This window comes from Gastrolobium bilobum, unplaced genomic scaffold (genome assembly GCF_033153095.1).
Source record: "Gastrolobium bilobum isolate Gb01-03AN ecotype WA unplaced genomic scaffold, APGP_CSIRO_Gbil_v1 utg3603, whole genome shotgun sequence".
NCBI classification, from domain to species: domain Eukaryota; kingdom Viridiplantae; phylum Streptophyta; class Magnoliopsida; order Fabales; family Fabaceae; genus Gastrolobium; species Gastrolobium bilobum.
This window is the reverse complement of record NW_026898167.1, coordinates 371623-388913: the sequence shown is the minus strand read 5'-3', so window position 1 is coordinate 388913 and position 17291 is coordinate 371623. Positions and strand designations below refer to the sequence as shown.

Sequence of the window (17291 nt, the reverse complement as noted above, 5' to 3'; positions counted from 1 at the left end):
CCTGCACATATATATATATATATATATATATATATATATGGGTTCGTTTTTTCTGCCGCAAGCCCAATACGACGTTGTTTTGAGACAGAAAATTATGGTGTTTTTGTAATTTAAATTTATTTCAAGGTTATTTTAGTCTTTATAATTAAATTTTTTAATATTTCAATCTCAAAACGATGTCATTTTGGGAGTAAATGCAGATAACTTGTCTGCAGTAACCTGCAGAAATAGTTTTATATATATATATATATATATATATATATATATAGTTTAAAAACAAATTCACTACAAAAGAGAAAAGATATAGTGGACCGGGTGCATGTGTACCTTGGCCAAAAGTAGAAAAAAAAATAGGACATAGATGAAAATAAGCAAAATGACAAGGGCAAAAATATCATACAAAATTTTCAATTTAGGAAAAAGAAACAACTAATAATGATGTTCCGGAATTACAAATAACTTTTCTCGTTCCAATAATCTCTCTATGTGACATGTAGCATGATAGATCTCACAAAAAAAATCAACTGTGATAAAAAAAATACATTGAGAAAAAAAAATCATTTATTTATATCTAGAGGTTGAAATGTTATTATTACATGGCATGATATCTATTCTCATAAAAATAAGGTGAGGTAATAATTATTTGAGTAATTTTTTAAAAATATTAACACGTGGAATGTTACATGGTTATTTAAATTTTATTTATTTACTTTGTTAGATTTTTTTATTTTAAAAAAAGTTATTTTACGAAAGAATTGCAGAGGAAGGAACCTAAATCCCCGGGTAAAAGGTGCAGCTGAGAGGAAAAGAAATGGAAATGAAAGGAAATAGGAAATCGAAAAGACAAAACATTAGTTCCCCGAATTATATCTAATTTTGGTAGCGAGTTTCTCCCCTCAACGACTCGGTCTCACTCACTCACTCCATGACTCGGTGCAAACAATCTTGTTCTTCTTCCGCAACGAAGAAATTCGAAGTCTTCGAGTTCAACGAAGATGAAGAGGAGATCGAGAAGGTCTCGCAGATGATGCTTGACAAGTTCACAAACCCTAGCAAGTCTTGCTCCTCCCCCATTACCAAGTACGATTTCCTCCAAGCATGTAAGTTACTCCACACTCCACTCTTTTCCATTTCCCTTTCCTTCATTTCGATTCCTGTTTGCGATTGTTGCCTCTGTGCAGTTGCGCGCGGTTCCCAACCTCTATCCAAGCACGTTACCGGTGATCCAATTGACCTTGATGCCGAAGAAGGTATGGATCATTCATGCACATCGTTTCTCAACTGCTTCCTCATTATGATTTACTTTAACTTTTTTTTATTCAAATTTTGTGTCAATCAGAAGAAGAAACCAAGTGCTCACAGGAGGAAGTTACCAACAAATCGTTAGAGGTTGATGATGATGATGGTGTTGGTGGTTCTGGTACCAGTATAGATAATCAAGACAAATGTGCTAATTCATGTTCAATAAACATACCACTACAAAACTGTACTGATGAAGAGATCACTGGTTACACTGATATCGTGGAAAGTAACTTTGACTTGAAAGTAATTACTCATTACTGTCTCCATTTTTTTCGTGTTTCAAGCTCTCTCTTTATTTTCCTTCGTCGAAAAAAATCATGGATATTTTTTGGTGACCGTTAATGTAATTTTGTTTCAGAACCAGTCACTTGATATGGTTTCTGAAGATGATGACGACAGTAGTCAAATAGGTTCTTCAACTTCAATTTCAAATCTTTCAGAATTTGAAGGTATTTTTTCCTTGCTTTAAGATTTTCTAGGTGACATATTAAGTATTCTTATTTTAATAGGCAGTGGTAATACTCTCTTATTTCGTACTTGTTTACCATTTACTAATTGTCAATTTTTATTATTGTGATTTCAGTTAACCTAGAAGACAAGCTAGTGGAGCTTGGCTCTACTGCATTTGAAATTGTAAGTGCACTTGTCATTTTTTTTGTGATTTATTTCTTAATTGTGTTACCTTTTGGTTGTAATCTTTTTGGAGACAATACATCAAAACTTTTGGTTTCATTATGACAAAAGTGAAATTTGTTCTCCTTTCTCTATTTCTTTTGTTTTAGGGGAAAAACAAATAAAAAAAATTATGAGTATGACGATATGTTGAGTATAGGGCCATTTGGATGGACTTGCTTTGCCCAAGAAGCTGTTTGTTTTTATTAAAAAAAAAGTGCTTCTCAGAATGTCAACTTTAAAAAAATATGTAAAAGCCACAACAAAGTCAAAATACTACTTTTTTTTATTTTTAAATGCTTTTTAGGTCCTCCATCCAAATGCAAAATAGTTTTGGTTTTTGAAAAAAAAAAAAAACCTTTTGAATAAAAAGCAATTTATAAAAAGTTCTATTTTCTAAAACCCATCCAAACAGGCCCATAGTATCTTGACAATAGAAGTGAGAGAGAACAATCAAGAAAGAAACGAGGTAGGTGGAAAAGCTCATAGTTATCAAATGTGGGTAGCGGCCAGCTATGTTACACCGACACGGGATAGGATACGACACTCCGACACGTTAATTCTAAAAAATGTTAGATTTCGACATGTTATGACACGTTTTGATATTAAATAATATTTTTAATTTATGTAGTGTGTATTATATTTAATATTCAATAATTTAAAAAAAATTAAAGCTAAACGTATAATAACCATCAATTTTGCAAAGAAACATAAGATATCACAAATATTTATATTAAACTCAATAAATGATAATTGTAAACGAACGAATCTAATAGTTGGAACTAAAAACGCAACGCAATCTTTGAACTTTTTTTTAGTCTATGCAATGCGTGTTGGAGTGTCGGACACGATACGTCAGGTGTTTTGAAGTGTCGGTGCTTCATAGGCGGCCAGTAGCAGCTAACTCCTGAAAATGCTATAGTATAGCGGGTTGCGGCAGCATTAAATAGCAGAGTCCTATTCATATAATTAAACCTTTAAACTCAAGACAAATAAACACAGTCATAGAACCCAAGACAAAGAAACAATGTCACAGAAACCACCCAAAACAAACCCCACTCTTGCATATTAAACATTGTCAAAGAACCCACCCTAAATGTTTAGAACATAGAGAAGCTAGTTGCTGGTTGCCCAAAACGGAAGTTGCTCGCCAGAAACGGAAGTTGGTTGCTGGTGCTGCTAGTAGCGGAGAGACGAAAGAGAAAGGGAGATCTAGGTCGACGCATAGAGAGAGAGGGTAGAGAGGTTCAGAATAAAAACAGGGTTAAAAGATGATTTGACCCCTAAAATATTATTGTTGGCTCTTTAAATCGAGGGTAAAATTAGAATGTTACGCAGCTTTGCTGTATTGCCGCGATTTGACTGTTGTTGCGGCTGCTACCACAAACCATCGCGTGGCGCAGCGGCTAGTCGCGGCTGGGTGCTGGAACATGCTACAGTAGTGCAAAAGCAGCGCTATTGATAACTATGGAAAAGCGTAACAGATGGAAAAGACAGTAAGCTTGGGTGGAGTAGTTGAAAAGGATATTTTCTATTTTTATGTTCTGGAAGAATGATTCCGTGGTTTTAAAATTTACTTAGTATTGATTACTTATTAGGATAAATTTTGGAACTTGTAACTTAGGAAGAAGTGTTGATAGAAAATAATAAAATTGAATGACCTGGAAGTAGGTGTAGTGCTGAGGTTCTTTATAATGAAATGTTATTCTGCACTTGATTTTGTTTTCTTAAACTTAACTTAGTAAAAATAGTTGATGTACTTAGAATCGGCTTACATGGGAAGGTTTAGATTTGGAACGTGAGACGTGATTTGGTTCCTTTTCGTAATCTTTTAATTATCAGGTTGATTTAATTTGAATTGTTTCCTTATTTTAGGTGTGTTTAATGTTGATTGATTTGTAATCAGATATATTTTTAATTTCGTTTTTTAGGCATATTTTAGTTACGTTTTAGGGTTATTTGACACCTTATAAAAAGGTGTTTAGGACTCCATTAATAGGTTTGTAGGTTTTCCATTGGAATTATTTTTATTTAATAATAATATTTTCTTTAAAAAGAAATATTTTATGATTAATCTTGTTCTTTGAGACATTGAAAATATAGAACTTTACAATATTATATGTTTGGATTTCTTATTTTTTAAATTTGGTTTGATATCTCTGTTAAACTGTTGATTTTTCTTCATGTGCAGAATGACATTAAAAAGATGGTTGATGTCTTCCCTGATTTTATTCAATATGAGGATTTATATTCCACTAGGTCGCGGTTAATATTCTCATGCTGCTTCCTGAAACTAGAAGGCTCTACAATCAATGGAACTAGGGAAACTTTTAAAATTGAGTGGGCAACTGAAGATATTATAAAAATTGAATCAAGCTGGTTGGGAAAGGTAAATTGCTTCTTTTATTTCTTTTTAATAATCTCTTACAAACAAATTTGATTGTCTTCTGTCTGTAGATTGAAACAGCCATGATCAACCTTCACCTTAAATCAAAAGATTCTGGGGAAGCTGGAAATACGAATCAAAATCCAGGTGTGACTACTTTTGAAAATAATGTCATGGATCATTTTCTGTGCATCAGTATGGATTTGATGTCAGTAATCTGCTTGCTTGTGACCCTGTTCGGTATATGGTAATCAATTGTTTGGCTATTGCTTGCTAAAGTAATGTGAATGACAGAATGAACAAAAAGGGGAACATTTCTTATGCCCTTGAGTAAATACAATACTTTCTAATGAATGCTGCATTGCTCAGGATTTTACAGGTCTTACCTTCATGTAGTTGTTAGTTGATTGTGTCTTTGAGAAATCTTATCATGATGTAAAGTTTGGATTATTAGTGGATTTTGCCTCTGGCTATAGGTCTTTTGGGGTTATGATGAGTAGAGATATTTCCATTATACAAACCTTTAGGCGGCGTTTGTTAGCCAAATTATATTGGAATTCCTTGGAAAGTTTGATATGGAGAATTAGAATGTTATGTTTGGTACCAATAAATGCAAATCTTTCCTTGGTAAAAAGTTTGCCTGATTTTTGTTGCTATGTGTAAATTGTTGTACGGCTATCTTATTAGAAACTCCATAGATTAGGTGGTATAATTTTTTGCATGGGGAAGTAAAAAGTAACTAAAATAATGTTGACCAAATTAACCTTACTTTTTGTGTACTAATTTTGAATGAAAAAGTAAAAGTGGGGTTATGTTTGTAAAATAACCCCACATTCCTACTACTATTTCACAATCAACCAAACATCAACTCAGTAAACTTAATCAAATATTCCTGGGACAAATTTTGGTCAACCAAACACATTTTTGTAACTTATCCGGAAAAAATTATTTCCGATCACATTCCGGCAAAATTATTTTCTCCTGTACCAAACGCCACTTTAGAGTTTAGACTTTAGAGCAAAGTTGATTTTTGAAGGTGGATGGTATTCTTGTCCAATAGAAAAGAGTATTCCTAATTTTTGTTCCTCGGTCACTTGTTTTTTAAGATTTAGGAATGGCTATAGTTGTTTTTTTAGTGCTCTACAAAATCATATATATATATATATGTCTCTCATGTTGCATGGGACAATTTTGTCGCATACACACAAAAAGTGGGTGGGGCCCACTTTTGAGAAACATATTCCCCTGTATATATATAATATATATCATGTTGCATGGGACAATTTTGTCGCATACACACAAAAAGTGGGTGGGGCCACTTTTGAGAAACATATTCCCCTATATATATATATATATATGGGTTTATCGTTAGGGGTGTGCAAAATAACCAAAAAACTGAGCCGAATCATGAACTGAACCGAACCGAACCGCCCCTTAAAATAACCGATTTTTAAAAACCAGTTCATGAACCGAACCATTTTGAACCGAACCGAACCGTTTCCAAACCGAATCGAACCGTTTTCAAACCGAACCAAATTTATTTTTATAACTTTATTTTTTAAATTTTAATTTTTTTTTCTTTTCAAAAGGGGTCGACCCGAACCGGTTCCGAACCGAACCGTTTCCAACCGAAACGAACCAGTTTTGAACTGAACCGAACCATTTAAACCAATTCGGTTCGGTTTTTCAAAAAAACCGATTCAGTTCGACCCATGCACATCCCTATTTATCATTTCTCCTACCGCAGGAGATAAAGTTATCTTTAGCAACCTCAAAACTACGTCGTTTTGAGGGTTAGGGGAATTAATGAAGGGTGTTTTGGTAAAATTCATATAACAAAGAAGCAAATAAAATTCCTAAAATATCCTTCATTAATTATCTCAATCCCCAATGCGACGTAGTTTTGAGGTTGCTAGATATAATTTTATCTCCTGGGACTGGAGAAACACTTTTCCATATATATATATATATGGGAGCTTTGGCTTATTACTTTTCATTCAAATTAATGCTAGCCAGAAGGAAAAAAAGATAAACGAGGGGAAGGGAGAGGAAAAAACCATAGTAGTCAATCGTGGCACTATTGCACCGCAAGCAGTGCCAATTGCGCTTCGCGGAGCACATGTCGCACCATGTCACACCAGATCACAATAGTGGCCGTTGCGGCCGCATTTGCTGCTAAATCGCGCCACAACAATGTCATTTTGTGGGTTTAACCCCAACCCACTCTCTCTTTCTACATTCCTCTCTCTCTGTCACATGTCTCTGCCTCTCTCGTGTGTCTCTGCTCTTTCTCTCTCTCTCTCTCTATCGTGTTCGTCTCTGCCATTCTCTTCTTCTCACTTGTTCGTCTCACTCGTAGTATTGAAGATCAATGTGGAATCCATGAATGAAGAAGCAAAGCTCCGAGTGAGAGAAAGAGTAAGAGAGAGAGAGAACAGATGAAGAGAAAAATTATTCTGATCTATCTTATTCAAAGAAGAGAAAAGTACATGTGTCAGGACATTCAAAGAAGAGAAAAGTACTTGTGTCATTTTTTTTTGATAATTTGTTGTGTCACTTGTATTGAAGAATTGTTTTGTTACTTGTTGATGCTTCTGCCACTGTCCTTATTCTTGTTTTAATAACATGCTTTGATTTTTTTATTGATAGAAACAGAATAATATGGGTAATGGGTTTAGGATTTGAGGTTGACCAAGTTTTTATTTTGTCAACATTCTATTTGTTGACCAATTTTTTTTTAAATTCCACCTGCCCATTATCACTTATTTTCCTTAAAAGATGGCAGCCAATGACTATTTAGAATTCCTATTTTGTTTTGAAACAATTCTTCATTATGAATGAATGTGTGTGTCTATCGCCATATCGTTTTTTAGGGTTGGCCACGACAGGCCGCAATCCTCATTTGATAACTTTGGAAAAACCAGATTGACAATCTGGACCATTAATTTGCATAATATTTCACAGGACACATGCACTACTAAAAACCTTGGAGAATTCAAGTAAATATCTGGCCTATTTTGTTTAATTGCAATCATGTTGGTCAGTAAATGGATATATCTTTCTCTCATTTATTTTATTTCATCTTCCATTTTCAAAATTCCCTTTCATATTCAGGAAAAATTTAGACATAATAGTTGTTGATTGTAATTTTCTTTCTTTTTATTGGTTGATCATTTTGTTACAATTTAGATAGCTGTACCTTTTGTAAAATCTATCAGTAATTTGCTGAACACCCATAACCTTCCCTTAAATTCATGCAGACTTTAAGCAGTTGAAATTTGCAGTTTATGACTCATGTTGGTTCAAGGCAGAAGCGGCTATCAAATCATTGGATATGAGATACGCAAATATGTGGAGTAGTGCTTTTGAGTAAGAAATTTATTGCATAACTCATTGGATGTGTAAAATATATTTTGCAAGTGCAATAATTTTTGTTTTTACCAACCAAATTATGTATTTTGTAAGTATACAAATTGTCGTATCATCACTGATCCAAGGAAATGAATACATAGTGTGTTTTGAATAAATTAATATATGATTCAACAGAATGGTCATTTTCAAGTTAGATGGATTTCATATATGTCTATATCATTTGGTATCCCATACCATTAAGTTTTAAATTTTTCTCATGATGGGATATGGGTTCCATTTTTGCTTTATTTTTTGGGTGTTGCTTTTTGTGAAATGTTTTGTCCACATTGTCTTTCAGTATTTTTTTTCGGTGCTTTATTTCTTAACTGTGCAAAGGGTTTTTGCTCAATATTTTGAGGTGTTAATTAGTATTAAATTTTATTTCCTCCGAGCAGCATTGATACAGATAACAATGGAAATATTTCTGCATTGGGGAAGGACAGTTTTTTCTCTCAGAAGCATTATTTTACCATGTAAGTCGAACAAATATTTCTACTTCAATTTTCGAATTTCTGTTGAAATACAATCTGTGTGATATTGGTGTTATTTCATAATTAAGTTTAGAATTTTGATTCCTTATTATGACAATTCATCAATGCTTATCTATGTTATTTGCTTTGGTGGTTATATGAGCCAGAATTTCTTGACCCCCTCTAGCTATTGAAAATATAATTGTTTGTTTTCCTTCCTTAGTATATTTTTTTGTAACTTTTGGGGCTACAGAAATGGATAAAAACCATAAGTTCGACTGAACCTAATTGCTTATGCTTTTGTTAGTTGGTTCCTGACATAGGTTTAAGAGTTAAGCCTAAACTTGAGCATAAAAACCATAAATGGATAAAAACCCTAAACTTGAGCCTCTTCAATGAAGTGTTTGAGAGTTCATTCTTTGTTGCCATGCCCATGATCCCGAGTATATTAAATTTTTGCATGTTGCTCCATGAAGCTTGGTTCTCATATTTGAAACCCTTTTGACTTTTATGCATTTATTTATAGGTGTTGTATGATAATTATTGATAAGAAATTGCTTGTCAACGTGATATGATACGTTGCAGTTTTGATGAGACTTTTGACGAGGTTATTTATCCAAGGGGGGAGCCTGATGCTGTTTCTATTAGTAAGAGAGATGTTGAGCTTTTACAGCCAGAGACATTCATTAATGATACTATCATTGACTTTTATATCAAGTAAGCATGATAGCAGAAATTATTACTTTTTGATGTATTCCAGTGATGATGATATAATTGACTTCTATTTTTCAAAAAGTAGTGTTTACCCTCTTTTTCATGATTTTTATTATCTTGTCACTGGTACTCCTTTTCATCCTTTAGTGTGAAAGAAATCAATTTAAACATCTTGTTTTATAAGTATTTCTTGATATTTTCCTCGCCTATATATATATATAGGGCTTTATTAATCTCATGCGACATAAGAGAAGCTCTCTTATATCATAGAGATAGTGATGAGTGGGACCCACACACTTAAAGAAAAAAAAAGCAACACGAAAGTCGATGTATGTGTAGGAGAGAAAAATACTCTCCTACCACATAAGATAATATTTTTCCATATATATATTTATATATATATATTTATATAGGGAAATAATTATCTCATGTTGCATGAGATAATCATCTCATGCAATAGAGACAAAATAGTGGGGTCCACTATTTTTTTTATTTTTTATTTTTTTGAAAAAGTAGTGGACCCCACAATCTTATCTCTGTTGCATGACATGAGATTAATAGACCCCATATATATATATATAGAATAATTCCTTAAAAGTTTTAGATATGACTCTTTCTTTGAGGCTGCACATGAACTAACGTTTTCTAAATCTGGTGTATCTATAGGTATTTGAAAAATAAACTCCCAACTGATGAACAGGACAGGTTTCACTTTTTCAATAGCTTCTTCTTTCGGAAGCTTGCTGATTTAGACAAAGATCCATCAAGTGCTTATGATGGTAGAGCAGCATTTCAACGTGTACGCAAATGGACAAGGAAAGTGAACCTTTTTAAAAAGGATTATATCTTGATTCCCATAAACTACAGGTAAGAACCTAAGAAATTATCTTGCTTGCTCATATGGATTTTGCTTCATCTCAAGATGAATTATTAATTTATCTTGATGACAGTCTTCACTGGAGTTTGATTGTCATTTGTCATCCTGGTGAAGTTACCTGCTTCAGAGGCAAGATATCTTTCCTTTGAGTTGCTGTTCTCTGGTTTATTTGGACATTCTCCATTTTATTTGATTGTTTTGTAGACGAAGAAATTAAGGAATCTTCTAAAGTACCTTGCATCTTGCACATGGATTCCCTAAAAGGAAGTCATAAAGGTCTCAAGAACCTTTTCCAAAGGTAACTTGCTGATAGCTGAGATCGATGTATATTGACCTTCCATTTTTCTAGTTTATGATTTGGAGGTCTAATAATAAAGATTTATTGCCCTCTTCTGCTCAGAATTTCATTCAATACAAAAACTGAAGTTTCACTTTGATGACCCAAAATTTGGCCTTCTTTATGAAGTTGTTTAAACAAGTTTTTTGTAGTTCGAGTTGAAGGTCAAAATAATCATGGAATTGACCCTTAAAACTGCTGTGCAATGGGTGCTGGTTTCTGCAGGAAACCAAACTGATGTAGAATAGATTGTCTGCCGTATACTCCAGTATCAATTGGTGGAAACTATTTCTTCTTGCGGTTGGGGGTGAAAACCTGAATGCATTAAGATGCCAAAATAAGACAGGATATATACATGGGTTGTATAAATACATTACATTAAAGGGCCGACCCAGTTCAAATACCCACTTCGTGAGTGTCTGGGGAAGGGAATACTCTAGGCAGTCTTTCCCCTGCTTTTTGCAGAGAGGCTGATTCGAACCCGCGACCTGACACACCACGGCAAGCAAGCTTACCGCTGAACCAAGCCGGCCCTTCTATAAATACATTACATTAACTGATGATAAAATTTTGTGGAATACCTCTAGCAACACAAATGTACATTACACCAGTCTTGAGGAGTTTTTTTTTATTCTTTCCAGCCTGGGCATTTGAATCGGGTTCATTCTTGGTTTAGTTGAATGTTGACATGTCAAAAAACATTGCCATCCAAACTTCATTCTTGGTTCTTGGGAATGATTTCTGCCCAACATTCCCATCCTTTCATTCTCGTGGGGGGAGTTGTGCATGTTCCATTCCCATGACATGGGAACATTTTGGCAATGTCAAATTTCTAATATATCTACCCTTCTGTTGTCATGTTATCAAACACCCATCACTATTTCGTTGCTGGTGGTGACCACCACCACTGTCCATCCCCACCAGTTGCCAAAATCCAACCACCCTCCGTTGCTGCTGGTGATTGACAATGATCGGCAACTTCAGCCACCATCTTCAATCACCAGAATTTGGCCACAATCACCAATCACTAAGCATCTGAATCTGGCCGCCCGCAGTTGCTGCTGGCAATCTGGTAAGGTTTGGTCAACCAAGTGTGGTAATCATCATTATCAGTAATACCAATCCTGGGAAGCCATTCCTAGGAATTTTATTTTTTTCCGTGCAAGTCATTGAGCTATTAACCATCATAGTTTCATTATAGGTGGCCAAACAGCTTGAAACCTATACTGATGTTTTGTCTGAGGAAGAACCATGGGCTTAGATAAGGCTTTCTTGGCTCTTTGGGTTATTTCCTTGCAGGAGTTTTACTAGCCACTACAGAAAATTGTATTATCAAGATTTAGTAAAAATGAAACTCTATTTAATCAAATAAAAACTTGTTTCAGCTACTTTATGTTATTGCACAGGGTCTGACAGTGGTTTCTTCTATATCTTGTGCAATGGCAGTTATCTATGTGAAGAATGGAGAGAGAGGCACCAAACTGTTGTCGATGATGATTCTTCTAAATTTTTACATTTGCGATTCATCTCACTAGAGGTAGTCTTTCTCCATGTATTATAAGGAATTCAGTGCAACTTTTTATTGACTTTTTCCTTTCATTTTTTATTTCAGCTGCCTCAGCAGGAAAACTTTTATGATTGTGGTCTCTTTTTGCTCCACTATGTGGAACGATTCTTGGAGGAAGCTCCCATCAACTTTAACCCTTTCAAGATAACAAAGTTCTCCAACTTTGTGAGTGGCTGCTGTGACTTCCCATTGCATTAAAACTTGACTGTGATAAATAGCCTCATTTTGCAATTTCAGTGATAGAAGACTCTACTTCATTTTAAATTTCATATTTCAACTAGCATTGTTGTTAGTTGCATCTTGCATTCATGGTTATGTAATCTGATGTTGGAGAGGCCAACATCCTACCTTGACAAGGCCGTAGTGTCAGATTCAGATCAAACCATGACGCTTAGGCTGGTAGGGATAAGTAGAAAGAGTTGCGCTCTGACTAACAATTATAGCTTTTGGCCTAGTGAAAACTCTCAATCCAACATCTGATTCTCTGGCTGATTCAATCAAATGTTACTGTAAAATACCAAAAGACGAGAGGAACATTGAAATAAATCTGTATATTGAATTGGTTCAAGAGAGTACAATATAACCTAAATCCTAATGAAATAAGGAAATAGATCTTTACAAATAATAAAGATATCCTAAAGATATTCTTTTCAACACTCCCCCTGAAGCTGGAGCATATAGATCATAAGCAACAAGCTTGAACAAGAAAGACTAAGAAACATAACATCAAAATAAATGATTGAGGGTTGTAACAACTAAAATAAACTAACAACAGATTATATACTAAAATAAAATAAAATATTATCTATATCTCGAATACTCCCCCTCAAGATTATATACTGTTGAGTGAGGTTACATTAATGATTTTTAATATATCTTTAACACACCCTTCACAAGAAAGTCCATTGGACTTGAAAGGTGAATGATGTATCAGGCCCAGTCTACCTATGCTAAGAAATTTCACAAAGAAAATGGGGGACGGCGAGGATCGAACCTGGTATACCGAGGCTATGATACCATGTAAAATAACAAGAGACGAGAGGAACATTGAAATAAATCTGTATATTGAATTGATTCAAAAGAGTATAATATAACCTAAATCTTAATGAAATAAGGAAATAGATCTTTACAAACTATGAAGCACCGACTCCGACACGGCGTTTTCGATACGTTCCCAATACGTTCTTGATACGACTATTAATTCGTCGATACGATACAATACGTTTCCGATATGTTGGAAAAAAAAAAATCGGAGTATCGCTGCTTCATAGTTTACAAATAATAAAGATATCTTAAAGATATTCTTTCTAACAGTTACAAAAGATTAGAAGATTTTAGGACTTTCTTGAAAATATGCTTGCTGCTTTGGCCCTCTACTTTTTCCTGGAACTAGGAAGATCACTGCAACTGAGGAATATATGAGCTAAATAATGAAGTCAAGTCATTCCATGCATTTAGTTTAACATAAGCAATGAGTGTCTGGAGATGACTTGTGGTCATAACCCTACTGTAAGAATATTTTGCTGGAGAAACCTGTTGATAAATTATTTTACTTGTATTTTGAACAACTATGACATATGAAATGGTTCCTTGATGCAGAATTTAGTGCATGAAATGCACGGAGTTATGTTCATATTTTTACTGTCATTCTTCCCTTCCTTCCCTTGTTGATAGCAGGCCCCCAATTATGAAAGTGAATGTGAGAAGAAATGAGGATGAACCTAACTGATCCAATTGGGCCTGCCCCTGTTAGTTAAGAATAGTTAGGTCTCATCGACATTGTAGATACAGTAATTAGGTTAATTAATATTTGGGATATTTCCTAACAGAATTGTCAGATGTAGGATATAAAGAAAAGGCAGGAGAGAGAAGAGGGGTATTTGGTTGTATCTGAAAGTGAGTAGGAGCGATAAGTTGGTCGAACACCTTAAGGGAACAGTTCTGTAACAGTAACTATTCTTTCTCTTCGTAACATGGGTTCTCCATTGATCCAGGGCTAGGGGGGATCTCGTCAATAAAATCCTTCTTTTGTCTTCAGTCTTTCTCATATATGAACCCCTTCTATACCCCCCCCCCCCCCTTTCTCTCTCCCCCTCATGAAGATTGTAAGGCGTATACATAATTTTACTAATTGGGTTAGATACATGAATAGTTTTTTATTTACTGGCATTGTTACATGCATGCTTTTACTGGAACCTGCATTTATGAGGACAGCGTCTTGATAATGGTTTTTACTTTCATTTGTTTATTTTATACAGTTTAGTCACAGTTAAATTTCTTCTTTCCCCTTGCAGTTAAACAGTAACTGGTTCCCTCCGCCAGAGGCTTCTCTGAAACGATCTGATATACATAACTTAATTCATGACATATTTGAAAATAATTCCTTACAAGCACCTCCTGCTGATTGCCTTGACAAAGGTCCTCCTTCTGAAGTACCTGGCATTATCAAACACAAAGTGGAAACAGATTCCTTAGGTGGTTGCTGTTATCCAGCTTTGTGGTATGGGAAAAATCCTTCAAATTCTACTACTGAACTGGAGACTGATATTCAGTTCCCAACAGCTTCACCTGTAAGAGTTGCATCATGTATGAGACAACCTGGACTTGTTTCCAAGGACTTGGGAGGGGCCATTTTAAATTCGCGTTCTGATTGTCGACAGAAGTCAGCTTGTCATCAGAGGGGCTTTATGTCACCAACGGAGGTAAATGAATTTCAATCATTGAATTGAATTGATTTCTGCTATTATTTTGTAGTTATTTATCCACAATTTGTTCTTACTCTGCTGGATAGGGATTTAACTGCAGTTATATCTTAGTTATTTGGGTTTTCTACTCAAATGCTTGGCCTTCCTCGAGGGCGAACATGGGGTTCACAATTTTGATCCTTTATGTTGGTCTTGTACTGTTGGCTCTACACACATTTTAATAGGACAAATAGGGAAGGGAATATCTGAAGGAAATCAAACTGCCTTCTAAATTAAGTCTTTTGTGTTTCCAATTGATAGAAAACATTCTCTCAGAAAAAAAAAATTGCATTTTGTACTGCGAAGTTCCTTTCTATTTGGAATTGTATACACACACACGTTTATTAGAATGTTTAACTCATTTTTATTTTTTGGTGTCTGAGTTTTTATGAAATCATTCTACAGCAGATGGAATTAGTGTTCTGTGTTGTTTATATATAAAAAAAAAAAAAGGGAACGAATTAACAGTGATTATCAAAACAGGCTGACCTTGAAAGGTTTGATGCATGGTCATCTCAGCTTCAGCCCTTAAAGCGCAGGTGGGTTAATTGGTTAAAAACTCAAAAAATCATGTATTACAAAATCACAAAAATAAAATAAAAAATGATGTGTAGAACAACTCATTAATTAGACTAAAGCTTGTAATATTTCACAGGCTAGAATGTGAAGTCTTCATTCCTTTCATGTACCATGGTTTCCCCTCTTTTCCGCAATAAATTAGCGGAATTAAAAGAAAAGAAGTAGGGGGGAAAATGAATAATCATTGATCCGCTTAGAGTGGTTAAATTAACGGGGAAACTCATAAAGCAAATTGTAGTGATGTGCCTTTTGTACAAAAAATGTCTCGAGACCATCCAAAGAATTTCACATCTCTTTTCTAATGCAGGAAACTGAAGGGTCTTGTGAGGAAACTGCTTTATCGTTGAAGAGAGTAAGTTCTCAAGCTGGCATATTGGCATCTAATTTCCCATCCAAATCTTATATCAGCAAAGATCATAGAGCATCAGAAACATCACAGCAGGGATTATCTGTAAATTTTGTCGAAGCTGTTGAGGGTCATTCATATTCAAGAACATCTACTAGTGTACCCTGGAACACATTCAATACAGGTACTCATGAAGACCAGCCTCTCGAGAAAATTCTAGAGTCTAACATTCCAGACAAGACAGATATTGAGCATTTATCAACCTCTGGTGAGGAGCTTGCTGACTCTGTTGTTCAGGATTCTCAAGAGGGAAATGATGGGCATGAGGTTGATGTGAGTGTGAAATCTCGTTCCTCATTACAGGAAAATATGAATTCAGTAACCGATCATATTTTCGATTTGGCTCAGAACATGATTCTTGAAGATGATACTTTAATTAGGAAGAAAGAGCCACTAGCATCTGAACCGGGTGAAGGAGATGCCAAAAGGCCGAAGCTTGTGAATGCAGGTGGTCCAAGTCGACGATTAACTAGGGGCATGTTAAAAGAAGCATGTCTAACGTCTTGTGAATAGTGTTTTAGTCGCAGCAGGATGGTTATAAGCAAATTAAATGTTAATATTTGAGATTACCTAAAAAAATGTTAATATTAACTCGAACCAAAGACACAGGTAGAAGATAAATGAGTGAGATTAAAGCGTAATGGTCGTATCGACACATGCCCCTTGAAAGTGAATTTATTTGCTCCCTTCTAAAAACTGCTTTTGGTTGTTACCAAAAGAGAAAAAATGCTTTTGAAGCTTCTTTTTTTTTTCCTGAAAGGCGTTCACTTCGCAGTATTCTCTAATATAGAGTATAATATTTTTTTTAAAAAAATAGAGTAAATGTTAATAAAATTTACAAACTAAGTGATGCTACATATTTATTATAGTTATGGAATTTTATTATTAAATTATAATTTTAAAAAGGTAGCACAAAGTTTTTTTTTTTTTTCACTTTCCACCAGAATGTATAAGCGTATTGGACAATATGGTTTAGAATTCTTGTTTAGTACCGTAATGAATAAATCTAGTTGTTTCTTCACAATATTTATTTTTAAGCATAAATTATTTAGTGTTTATTTATTCATTGAAATTGATACATGAGTCATGAGAGGTTAATAGTTGAATTTTATTTATAACTTTGAGCTAAAATTTATGCAATGTGTAAAATTAGCTGGACAATCACTTGTATTCCTTTTAGTCTATATAAAATTGTATGGTGTGATAGTTATGATGTAACACCTTCCTGACTTCTTTCAAGTTTCCAAGCAGACCACTACCCATGCAGATAACTTACCAGCACTTCAATGGATGATCAATAGCATCCGACACCCGTCGTCTTATATTAATAAATAAAGCAATACTATTTAAACTCATAGAACCACCAGCAAGTTGTAGAAGTGAATGCAAGAATCCTGAATATATCACTATATCAGTTTCTCCCTCACATACACATGCACGAGTCTACCTTGTGCGCTGTGCACTGACCCATTGATAAAGCAATCGTGATATATACTATTCAAATATCACAATTACACGTACACTACCCCCATATTAATTATGGGAAAATATTTTTTTCTTTTAAAGGAGAAAATTTTTCTCCTACTAAAAATACATAGTATAAGTGAGGCCTGCAAAATAGTGGAGAGAGAAGAAAATTCAAACTGACACTCACTTATGCTATGAGTCTTTGGTAGGAAAAATATTTCTCCTTTAAAAGGATAAAATGTTTTTCCATTAATTATTAGGAAAAAATTTATGTGATTTCATAGACATAATGAAATGTGAATTTTACTGAAAAATAAAAATAAAGATGTGAGTTCTAACTCTTTGTATTTATGAAATGA

At 34.4% G+C, this 17291-nt stretch overlaps 1 protein-coding gene across 3 annotated transcripts; it reads left to right on the top strand.

Moving 5' to 3' along the window:
* The first annotated feature begins 806 nt into the window (after nt 1-806).
* LOC133313470 (probable ubiquitin-like-specific protease 2A) lies at nt 807-16150 on the top strand. Of its 3 annotated transcripts, none has more exons than XM_061514855.1 (17): nt 807-1100; nt 1182-1250; nt 1340-1545; nt 1661-1751; nt 1886-1935; nt 4166-4363; nt 4432-4507; nt 7621-7729; nt 8167-8244; nt 8863-8958; nt 9622-9822; nt 9906-9961; nt 10037-10130; nt 11616-11706; nt 11782-11901; nt 14031-14438; nt 15367-16150. In XM_061514855.1, the coding sequence occupies exons 1-17, from the start codon at nt 926-928 to the stop codon at nt 15976-15978; spliced, it is 2730 nt and encodes a 909-aa protein (XP_061370839.1). In that variant the 5' UTR covers nt 807-925; the 3' UTR covers nt 15979-16150. The 3 variants fall into 3 exon arrangements, with proteins under 3 accessions (XP_061370839.1, XP_061370838.1, XP_061370837.1); XM_061514854.1 differs by having other exon boundaries at nt 8827-8958; XM_061514853.1 differs by having other exon boundaries at nt 4432-4600; nt 8827-8958.
* Nucleotides 16151-17291: the final 1141 nt, after the last annotated feature.